The sequence below is a fragment of the Falco peregrinus genome, chromosome 7, assembly GCF_023634155.1.
Source record: "Falco peregrinus isolate bFalPer1 chromosome 7, bFalPer1.pri, whole genome shotgun sequence".
Taxonomy (NCBI): Eukaryota; Metazoa; Chordata; class Aves; order Falconiformes; family Falconidae; genus Falco; species Falco peregrinus.
The window spans coordinates 54,327,387-54,339,687 of record NC_073727.1 but is presented as its reverse complement, the minus strand read 5'-3'; the positions used below and the strand labels follow the sequence as shown (position 1 = coordinate 54,339,687).

At 37.4% G+C, this 12,301-nt stretch overlaps 1 protein-coding gene across 2 annotated transcripts in view; it reads left to right on the top strand.

The window, feature by feature from the left end:
• THBS2 (thrombospondin 2) overlaps positions 1-9,900 on the top strand; it is a 34,399-nt gene extending 24,499 nt beyond the window's left edge. For both annotated transcript variants that reach the window (XM_055811095.1, XM_055811094.1), the window contains exons 18-22: positions 2,972-3,199; positions 3,668-3,939; positions 4,868-4,965; positions 7,212-7,351; positions 8,027-9,900. In XM_055811095.1, the coding sequence (XP_055667070.1) occupies positions 2,972-3,199; positions 3,668-3,939; positions 4,868-4,965; positions 7,212-7,351; positions 8,027-8,034 (746 nt within the window). In that variant the 3' untranslated portion in view covers positions 8,035-9,900. The remainder of the gene's footprint in view (positions 1-2,971; positions 3,200-3,667; positions 3,940-4,867; positions 4,966-7,211; positions 7,352-8,026) is intronic.
• The last annotated feature ends 2,401 nt before the right edge of the window (positions 9,901-12,301 follow it).

The following is a 12,301-nucleotide window of genomic DNA, read 5'->3' as shown; positions in this document are numbered from 1 at the left end:
ACTGAACTAGCTAGTTTGGTCCAGGGTTAGAGCATTAGGAAGCCCCTTTGATAGGGGCTCAAACACACACATACTTATTTGTAGATCAACTTTAACACATTTTAAAAGGAAAAACCAGATTTTTTTTACACTTCTGATTTTCACTTTGAATTTAAACATTAAAAATCTGAATATTTCAGATACCTTGAATTTCATATGTCTTAAAAAAATGAAAAATTGAGCTTTCGAAACAAGTTCTCTTTTGAAAACTAAAATGTAAAAAAAGGGTAGTTTATTGCTCTGCTATTCAGGTTTTTAAAGTCTAAAATTTTTGTTAATTTTAAACTATTTTTGTAAAAATTATTTCAGACCACTTTTTCTCAAATTTGCTATATAGGTAGCATTAGATACGTCTTGATGTCACAGTTTTAAAAATGGATACATAATTGCTCTTTTCTCCAGTTCTGTGGTAAAATGTTGCTTGTCATTCTCAAACAGTCCTTCTCTATGCTTGTAAGTATTTCAATAATGAATTAGTGATAGTTTCACAACTGCAACTGCACTTTAAAAGACATTTACAACCCTTTGAAAACCACCATAATATCTCTATAAGTAATGGCTCTTGCAGTAAATTCAGAACAGAAGTTGTTCACCTGTGTTATGCAACTTGCTGGAGTCATTCCATAGTTAGGCTGGTGAAATTCAAAGCAGAATTTTGCACCTGAACAATGTATTTTTATGTAAATTTAGAAACATAAAGTCTTGAGCCCTGACTGATTTCCTGGTAAGACAGCGGCTGACACTAGGAAGTTTCTGGTTGCTAGTCAATAGTAGTTCTTAAATTCTTAACTCTTCCATCCAATTATATATTTGGAGTATCTTTGTACTTGCCAGTCTCTGGAATAGCCCCTTAATTTCAGAATTATTCCAGAATAAGGCAAACTGGGATAGTTTGTTATAGTCGTTTGTCACCTGGATCTTTCAGGGGACACTCAATTTATGTACAGAGTAAGGATTCACAAAAGCATAAATTTAAACAGTTTAACCAGCTCATCACTGTCATTAGTGACAGGTCCAACAGAAATCTTGGAAAAGCCATAAATAAAGCCAAAAGATGCTCCCATGCTCTTGAAGACGAGAGCTATAGCATATAAGGATGAGGCCCTGGAGAGAGCTGTTGGATGTGGCTGGGTAAACAAACGCTTTGTAACTTTCCTTGACAGGGAATCAATGTTGTCAGCACCAGCTCAGTACCAAATGAACTGCCAGCAGGACTTTCAGTGAATAATTAGCTTCTCCTGTGACTCAAGAATTAGCTCTTTGATATTGGCAAAGGGAATAAAATTGGAAATTCATTCTCTTTTCTCCAATAAATACTAAGACAAACAGGTGCAGGAACACACAGCTGGTCAGGATTTGGATTTTTCTGTGGCTGATTGCCAGGGTTGAAAATGGGACTATTTTACCACATATCTGAACTGCAGAAGGTCTTTCAGATATTAGATGCTTCAGCTTTCTCTAACTTTTTTTTTTTTTTTTGGCTGCTGCCTAAAGCTTATTCTGCTTTTTCTCTGAAAGCTTCATACTTGGATAATGCTACACTGGTTACGCATAGTAATGTAGCTTTCCATTTGCCTGTGAAGCATCTAGTAGTAGGTCAGTATTGAATGAGGTGGATCAATGCTATTTCCCGTGGTGTTAATTCCTATGTTGTTAGAGCAGTCACAAACACTTGGGGGGGGGGGGGGGGGGAAAGCAGATGCTCATACATAAAAAAAAAAAAAGCAGATGCTCATACATAAGGATAGAAACAAATAAGTTGGCAGTTCTGATTTTACATTGGTTCCCACTGTAACATCCAGTAGTTTCTGTTGTAAAAGTTGGAGCCATTTGCAAATATGTTTCTATACTTGTCTAGCCACATTTTTCTACTTTATTTTCAAGTGTTTGTGCTGCTGTGTGCCACTGAATAACAGTGGCATTGGCAATGAGATATCTTTTCTAGATGCCTCCTTTCACCACCAGCTATTCAAGACAAGTCACATCTCCTGGTTTCCACCAATATTATGGGTAACAAAAAAGGAAATAATTTTTGACTTTTTAAAAAGTGTTGGGTATAGTAAAAGTGTTGAGCAGAAGCACAACTGTAGCTGACATGTATGGATATATTTTTAGGTTCTCTAAAAAACTTTTTGCAATCATATAACAGGACCTAATATTTCCATTCCTCCAAGACTAGTCCTGTTGGATACAGTGCTGCTTTCTTTTTTCATATGTTTTTCTGAAGCTTTACATTTTATATAAGACAAATTGTTCTACCCACAAGTGAAAGTCTGACTATGTATATTTATATATGTGTATATATACGAGTGACATATATGTATATTTTACTGCAATACTGTCCCTACATTCTTTTGATGCAGAGGTGAGACACTGCAATCTGAAACACCTTAGATGCATTGCTGCTGAAGTAGTCTTGAGACAGAGATAAGTCTGGAAAAAGGGTTTAATATCTTCAATAGTATAGAAGCATTTAGTAATGTGCAGGAAGATTAAGGTTTTAATGCTATTGTTGGAACTCATTTGCACTGCACATATTAAAATGTGGTGTTGCATCCACATCTGGGACAAATCAAACTGAAGATGTAATACAAGCATTAGTGAATTACATTGACATAGCGGACTTCCAACTTTTCCCACCCTGATTCCACAGCAACGTATAGACCGGGTCCAGATTGATTACTGTCATAAACAACTGATAGGACGGTTTTATTAACAACAGTTTTGGCCTTGATCTAAGTTCTTCCAGTCATTACCAGCAACATTTCAAATGCAATTTCAGACAATGAAGCTTTCTTTGGAGTCGTTTGGAGTGTTCTTTTAAGAATAACGTACTCATATGTATCATGAATTTCTTCCATCAGTGGGAGAGCCATTAGGAAGGCTGGATAAATTGCTAATGATTGCATTTGTTTATTCACATTGCTTATAGGTGATGGCAGAGGTGATATTTGCAAAGATGACTTTGACAATGACAATGTCCCGGATATTTATGATGTATGCCCTGAAAACAATGCCATCAGTGAAACTGATTTCAGAAAGTTCCAGATGGTCCCACTGGACCCCAAAGGAACAGCTCAGATTGATCCCAACTGGGTTATTCGCCACCAAGGCAAGGAGCTCGTGCAGACTGCCAACTCTGATCCTGGAATAGCTGTAGGTGAGTATTAGATGACAGCTATCATCTTTGGAAAAGTAACCAGTGATCTGGTGATAAGGAAGGGAAAAAAACCCCAAACAACTAGATAAACGCCTTTTTGGTATTGCAAGCTTTGGACTGACACATGGGGACAGTATATATGCCTAAATTAAAAACAGCTCAATGCTGTTTGCTTTTGACCATTCATCTCATCACCAACTGTAACACCCATAAAATACCCACTTGAAGAATTTGGTGTAAGTATAGTGCCTGCTGTCTTCAACGCCCCCTGTAAACAACTTATTTCTCTCCACAAGGCTCCATGTGATAGGTAGGCTAGTGTAATTACCTCCTGTCCTACAGGTAAGAAAACTGAAAAATACAGTTTATGACTCCTGGCAAAACTCAGGATAGAGCTGGGACTCGTAGGTGTGGGTGGCCAGACCCAGCATTGTAACTCAGTGGTTTATTTCTTTCATCCTCTCCCAGGCTACGATGAGTTCAGCTCCGTTGACTTTAGTGGGACGTTCTATGTTAACACAGACCGCGATGATGACTATGCTGGCTTTGTGTTTGGCTACCAGTCCAGCAGTCGATTTTATGTTCTGATGTGGAAGCAGGTCACTCAGACCTACTGGGAGGACAAGCCCACCAGGGCTTATGGCTATTCTGGTGTGTCACTCAAAGTAGTGAATTCAACAACTGGTACTGGTGAACACTTGAGGAATGCTCTCTGGCATACAGGAAACACCCCTGGGCAGGTGAGCTATTTAAAACTTCTGGCCAATGATGCATGACTAATATTTTAAAAAGGGAGGTGTTTCAAAAAGAATTTCCTTTCACAGCTCAATTTTTTTGCAGACGTTTACCAGCTTTTCTTCTATATTACTAGTGTCCATAATAATATTTGCATTTGTGTTTCAAAGAAAACATTACATGTATAAAAAACTATGAATGGAAAAAGTTACATGTATAAAAGGGAAGATGTGGTGTGGTCCAAATAAAAAGGAGTGAGAGGTCTCAGTTATCCACAAATCCTTTGTGACCTCTGTATTGGCACTTGCTGCTTTGGCATTCCAGCTTGTTTGAATTATACGTGGTTTAGAATTCAGTAACCAGTAACAGCCAAAGAGAAAAGAAATGAAAACAGAAAAACTGCTGCTGTTCCAAGTAGGGCCCAGCTGTGGAAGAAACTTGTACCTTTTGGAAATTGTTAGTGGGGCATGCATGTGGATTGGAATTTAGCTCTTTGCAGGAAAAGGACTTTGAGCACAAGAGATTAAGGAGCAGGCCACAGACAGTAACATCTGTGCAAGCTGCAGTCCTGCTCCTTTGGTGGAGTTACTTGTACAGATAGGAACAGTAACACCAATTCTGGCAGGGTGGGTGTGTATGTGCAAACAGAGGCAGGACCTCCCAAGGGAAGTCAGGCTCAGTGCTGTAATGGTCTTCAGTGACTCCAGCTATGAAACTGCGTGTGAGTAACTGATCAATAATTTGAGACAGAAATTTTCATTACTGTCACCCTGTAAAATAGGTCTGCTGATCATACCATCAAACATTAAACACTGTTTTCAGTTTCATGCTCTGCAGCAAGTAAGCTTTAGCTGCATGTACAGTTACTACAATGGACAAAAAGTTACTGGAGCACAGTCTGTTCCTAATAAGGCATTTGTATTCCTACTATAGGTGCGTACTTTGTGGCATGATCCCAAGAACATTGGCTGGAAAGATTATACTGCTTACCGGTGGCATTTGATTCATAGGCCTAAAACAGGATTAATAAAGTAAGAAATGTTTCTGCACCTCTGTATTTTCTAGTAGCAAAACTTCTGTCTCTGTTGATTTAAGAGCTATGTTCTCAGTTTCTTTGTTAGTCCTAATAATGATAATACGTGTGACAGTTTGTTCCAATGTTTTGGGGACATTCTGTTATCTTTAGAATAAGTTGTTTTCCTTGTCAGATGTATTTAATTTAAACTGGATAGTTCAATATTTACATCAGCTAAATTTTCTTAAATTAAAAAAAAGAAATAATCTTTCTCAATAGCCCTTCAGGCTAAAGGGACCAAAAATTCCTGAGCATAGCTCAAAGCAAGATTAGAATGTGAGATTCCTCCCCAGCTGCTAGAATTTGAATGAATGAAATTAATTAGAAACATCAGAATTGCCACAGGGAAGTAAGCCAATGGCCTGTCTACTTCAGCATCCTGTGTATGCCATAGTGGCTTATAGGAGAAGTAGCCATGAGCACATCTGTAATGCACACAAGAAGGAACTATGGCATATGACTTTCCTTACAGCCCAGCTGTTTATCTGATGTTCCAAAGAATGAGCATTAACCGTCCATGTCAATTTTATCTTCCACTGACTACTGTAACTGTAAAAGATGTTTTTCATGGGGCAGAGTCTGACCTTACCTCTTAAGGCCCTATTTGTGCTTATGAGTAGGGGGGATTCATTTGGCTGTGAAAGACAAGGGGTAGACACATTTGGATAGACTGAGTTACTAAATTATCCATTTCTTGGAAAGAAAAGTTTCTTTATGCATCAAAGTATTTCAGTGCAAAGCATTGACTGATACACGTTATAAGGAAACTTGAGTTTTTCATTCATGTTGCTGTTACCTGTATTGCAGAATCTACTTAGTTTCAGACAAAGCATGTTTCAACTGATATCCCATTGATCCACGGCATGAAATTCCTTATTAATTAGGGTGGGTTTATAGCAAATAAATACATGAAATCAATTATTTCACTAACAGAGTCATGAAACCTTTTTATTTGTACAGAAATAACAATTTAGTATTAACGTGACTAGAGCTGCATAATTTTTTTTGGTGGGATGAATAATTTATCAAACACTTCCCATATGTTTTGTTTCTTGAAATTTTGAGAATTATGTTAAATGGGGTTACATGAACATGAAAACTTGTCATTATTTTTGCTGTTCTTTTTACCGTCCATTAAGTACTATTTTCAGGGAGCAGTTTCATACTTGTCTTTTGGCACCTTTCAGAAAATAAACCACTTCAAGGTCAAGCAAGTACTGGAGATGCATTTCTGCTGAAGTAGAAATTGGTCCCTAACCCTTGAGTTGTAGGAAGTTCACATCCTCATGTGAAGCCATCCTGCTTTGCATAACTAATGTATTGTCAATTGAAGCAAGACCATAATCCCTTCCTCCAGAGAATTCTCTGATTAACAGACTAGAATAGTTTCTCATTTGGTCCAAAAGCTATTTTAAGAGACTGAAATCCTAAGAACCTTGACTATCTCAAGGTCTCCCATGAGAAGTGGAGAATCCAAGTTCAAGGAACTGCAGTCTATCTGATAGAGAAGAAAAATTAAGAGGTGCCTGTAGAGGTCTTTTGGCTCCAGGGTTGATGCCTGAAACACTACCAAAAAATCCCAACAAAACCAATCAAAGAAAAAAAAGTATCCCAAGTTCTTCTCCTTTTCCAATTTATTATTAGTCTAGCTGTTTGTGTCCAAATCCTTCCAGCTTTCATTAAGCTCTTAAAATGCCTGAAATTGAGATTCAGCTTGTCTCAAATTAATGTTTTGTTTGACTCTGAAGGGATGGTTCTTACAATTTTTTATGTTGGCCCTTGCACCTCAAGATAGATAAATCAGCTGTTCACACAGCTGTAGCGATGACTTTGCTAAGTGATGTGGTGAGGTATTGTGCTAACCTCTGAGTTCACAGGGACAGGGGCTTATCAATGAATGCTAGTACATGACATAGTTCATTCCAGGAGACATGACTGTTCTAAATAAAGAATTGGGAAATCTTTTGCAGATGGTGTGCATAAAATTACTTATGGAACAGCTCCACTGCTTCTGATTAATGTGTTATGGCTACCAGCCAGGTGGGCGTGAGATAGAGATAAGTGATCCTTACAGTGAAGCTGGGTTTTCTGGTGCCTTGTTAAAATTAATTCTGTTTCAGTTCTTGGGAACCGTTACCAACTCATAGCACTGAACACTGTGTTATCCTCCTTGTCTAATTTAAATTATGTTCTTCTTTACAGAGTTTTAGTGTATGAAGGGAAACAAGTCATGGTGGATTCTGGACCAATCTACGATACAACCTTTGCTGGTGGACGATTAGGTCTTTTTGTCTTTTCTCAAGAGATGGTCTATTTCTCTGACCTCAAATATGAATGCAGAGGTTAGTTGCAGAAAATGTCTGGAAAGTGCTAAACCCTTTGCACGAAATATGGAAAAGAAAGTAATCCTCTAGTTACTAAAAGCAATCTGTGATATCATAGCATGGTGTAGACCTTGATTTGTTGAAATACCATGAATGCCCTTTGCCCCTATAGTAATCTCAATTTGAATAATAAACCCCAGATGTTTAATACTACCCACATGGAAAAAATGAGATAGAAATCTGAGTGACATACACGCTTGGAATTCTCTCTGTATATCCACTTTCCTTTGTAAGCTATTTCAGTGTGTCCTGCGGGCAGAGAGCTGCTTCCGGATCACTCCTCTTTCAAGAGACATGAAGGAGAAAGCAGATATTTTTAATAAGCATGTCTGTCTTTAGCGCCTTGTCCAAAATGTTTTGAAATACAGAAAATGCTTTCCCAGATTTTATTATATATGACTTTTTATATACGCTTAGATATATAGGTGCACATACATGTATGTGTGGGTCTCTGCCTATATAGGCAGATACCTATTTTTATGTAAATGTCCTCACATTTGTAGGAAAATGCAGAACAGGAAACATTGTGCTGCATCCCTATGCTGTACCATGATGGAGCTCTGTTCTTGTGTGATTGGCTTCCTAACCAAATAAACCAATCACAGTTAATATCTTTTTTCTGATTTCTTTCAGATGCTTGAGCAATGGTTGCTGCATTACCAGCAAAGTACTGTAAATGCTATGCAACCTAGACACCTCAGTACATCCTGGTACTCCCAGTTTCTATTTTTGTGTACCTCTTGTCTTCTGTCCTCGCGCTCCACTCACCAGGTACCTCCCTGCTGCCAGGAGTGCCTCAGCCATCCCTCCACCCAAGTGCCTTCTCACAGCCAGGACTAAGGAAACCTGAACGTGAGCGTCTGACCCACCACTGAAGCAAAAGCAGATTGATACATTAGAACACTTTTGTAGAGTGAAAACGTAGCAAAACATGTTTGTTTGTTTATTTGACTTTTTTTAAGAATGACGTTTACATATAAAAATGTAATTACTTAATGTATTTATATATATATGGAGAAAAAGAGGGGGGTGATGATTATCAGTCAGTGTCTTTAAGTGAGGAAACATGTGTTTGAATAACTTTTTAGGTGTATGGTTGACACTTCCTTGCTCTGGTCCGGACTGGACTTTAGTAACAAAAAACCTTCGGGTCTAGTTTTAGGAAAGTAATGGAGTACCACACCAACAGTGTCTATAATAACAATGCAAATGCCTTTGGATAATAAAGTAAAGATCAATTATGAACATTTATTGATCTACAAAGATGTTCTTTGGCTGATGAGGATGCTCTTAATAACACCCCTTAAAATTACAGTTGGTAGAAATGTCAAACTTGCAACATAAAGCGTTGTCTAGTAGAGGCTTAATTCAGGCCAGACAGAACTGAACCAGAAACTTCCATGTGAGAGGGAAGAGTGATTAATTTAAACATCCAAAGCTATCACTATTGTCAAAAAGTTATTTCCAGTTCTGTTTCCATCATATTTTGCATTCCCTTGTAATAAAGAATACACCATGACCATGTGGAGCACAAGAACCTGAACCACTTTCCCACCTCTGCTGCAAAAAGCACTTTGACATCTTGAATCCTGATGTGGGTTTTTGAAAAGGTGGCAAGGCCACTATTACTTAATTTGGTAACATATGAATTTAAGGTTCCATTTATAAATATTTTGTTAGTATTTATTATGATTATCACACCAAGCTACCTTCTCTGATAATTTATTTTAAAGCATGTCGTATAATGCATCAGTAATACATTCAAAAATAGTGATATTTTAAAGCTATTTTTAAAAGCATATTGCAGTATGTAGATATTGTCAAAGCATGGTATACACGTAAGTATAGTTTCATGGGTTATATTCATGTATGCTTTAAAGTTAAATGAATAATAATAAGGAATTTATAAATGGAACCTTAATATATATCCAGTTACCATAATTTTAATATTTTGTAGTTACCTATGTCTGCTGTGTATAGAACTTCTTAAATAATGCTGAAGGGATACCAGTGTTTATTCTAAACAGATACAACAGTTACTCAGATATACAGTAGTATAAACATGTTTAACATTTTTTGTTTTGTTTTAAGTTGTATGAGCTTTGTTCACAAAAAGAACACATGCTAATGTAATTTTATTCATAGATGGGTTAACTAATGGAATAATACCGTACCTCTGCCGCTTTATAGGGCACAGTGAGCTAAATATTGAATCAACTTTCTCTCCCTTGAAATAGATTTTATTGCTATACTCATTAGAAAGGAATCCACAGTTGCGGGCTTTATTGCACATTTTATAGTGTTCATATTATCAAATCTTTTTTTTGTTTTTATTTCAATTTTGGTTTGTTGCTGGTTTTTGTTCGATTGTTGGGGTTTTTTTCTTTTCTTTTCAATCCTGTTTATGAGGTTTCTAAATGTTTCAGTTTCCTACTTTTGGTGTTTCAAGTTGTATCCCCAAGTCCCAAGCAGAAGGGAGGGTGACTTCATTAAATGTAATGATTGTATTGGCTGTGTAGGGTTTTTTGTTTTGTCAGAAAGAGACATCAGTTCGGGGATGTAGATGTTAATATTTGGACTGTATCATAATTTTCCTATTCTATGTAAATTATTTATGATGTTTTTTAAATTTCTTTTTCTTTTTTTTTTTCCTTGCAAGTGTGTGTGAGAGAGTAAGATCAATGAAATTTAATTTTGTTTTGCCAAAGATTGTAAATAATTATTTATTTGTTTACATGGACGGAACTTTATCATTTAACGTCCTGATTCATTTAGTCAGATCCTCATTTTTATATATATATATATATATATATATATATAAAGAAATCAATGATAGGAAATAAACTGTAAAAAGGTTTTATAAACAAAATTCTCTTTACCTTTTTTATAGTTTAAATGTTCCTTTAAAGAAAATACTCCATTCCCCAAAGCCCTCAGTTAAATGAGCCTCTTGCCTCTTGAACTTAGAAACCAGTTCAAGCAAACTAGCAAATCTGTTGCTTGGTTACAAATCACTGACTATCTTCTAAGGTTGTACACGGCAGGTTTCCTAGTCTTACTGACAAGACATCATTCCCCATGAAGACTTTATGGGGCAAACTATCCCAAGTTTTATTTATGGCATTGCAGCCGAGAAATTTTGGTCCCACTTCTCTGTGTTGTGTCTTGGCCAATGTGTTTGAACAAACATACAACCCTGTTCTGTGTCTGCTGCTGCTGAGAGTCCCACCTGAGTCCCTGGGATTTGTTGGTGTGAGTGAGGATTGCCTTCCTGCTGGAGAATTTCAGGAACCGGTGAATCATCAGTAACCAAACAATAAAATGCAAGGAAAACTTCTTAGAATGAGAGATCTTTGCCATGAATATGAACTGCTCCTGGGAGGGGAATTTGAATTAGGAAAAATAAGAATTCTCAGCATGCCAAAATGCCAATTTTGATGTGTGAACTCAAGTCATATTCTCTTATAAATATCCTGACTATTAACTTCCTTTGTCCTTACAAATATCCCAGCTGTTTGGTTTCCTTGGCTTTTTGTTCCAGTGCAAGTACTGGGAGCATTCCACAAGAAAGCTATGTAGTCTTCCGCGTAATCTTTTGAACAGTCCTTTAAACTAGTACAACTGTTTGGTCTCATAGAGAGGTGGCTTTCTTCTGTTTATGCTACAAGGACATCAGTGACTGACATTGTTCAGGTGATAGAGTAATCAAAACCTTGTTACCCACATTATCAAGAGTCCTATTTAAGTCTCTGGCATGCATCTGCAAGGGTTTTGAGCATGAATGCTTAGTGACGATTTGAGGGGAAAAAAAAATAAATCTGTTTGTGGCAACCAAACAATACCCCGCAAAACAGATCCAGGGAAATAAAACATCTGGAAACTTGTGAAACCGTAACAACAGCACTTCAGTACTAGTAAATACTGAGTAAAACAGTGTGAAGGACTAAAAATGCAAATACTGTGCTGTGAATGATCAGGTTCACACAGAGCAGTGACATCCTCTGATCCCTCTCCATTGTTCTAACTACAGGCTTTTGAAGACATTCGGAAATATTTGGGTAATTTGGGAAAAAAATGTATTTAACAATTTTGCAGCTTCTACATTTCTGGTTCCCGAGCGATACGGGTACAGAATAAGGCAGCCTGAAATCCCTGCAGAGAGGCTGTTTCTTACAAGGGGAACCAGGGTAGAGCAGGCGCCAATTCTGCCACTGAGTCCTGTGTGATACTAGGCAGATTTTTTTTTGTTTCCCTGAGCATCAGGTTCCCATCTACTAAAAGATAAATTTCCTCCCCTTTAAAATCTTTTTGATAAGTTTTATGTCTCTTACGGTTTCTGGGCCAGCCGAAACCCCAGGAAATACTGAAATCCTGAAACCTCCCTGAAATTAAATACTGATGAGAGACTTCGTGAACACTTTTAAAACATGGGGTTTTCAGATAAACTTTGGATAAGCCTCTGAATTCTGAAAAGTTAAGCTGAAATCACAGCATGTAACGATTTGTCCTTTATAAGAGTAACACATTTAACATGGTTTCTTCCAGAAAGGAAGGGGAAGAATCCAGCCAATGATTATACCTGTGATTTGACACATCAGGCAGCCCAAATATTAATACTGACATCTGTGTCTACTCCTAGCTAGCTACACAATGGGGGCAAAAGCTGAACAGACTATCAGTCAGTGGGCCAAATCCTCATCTTGGTCAGCTCAGTGGGAGTTTTGCTACGGAGTTGAGTGATATCTGGATGAGATTCAGGGTTCGGCTTGTGCTGCAGACGTTCATAGAAGAAGATCTCTAACGCTCATATGGGAACATCTGCTCTCTAAAGCCATTTGAAAAATAAATAACTATGTAATAACTTGGCACAGTGTTGTTCCCAATGTGTATAAGACCACCCCTGTAGAT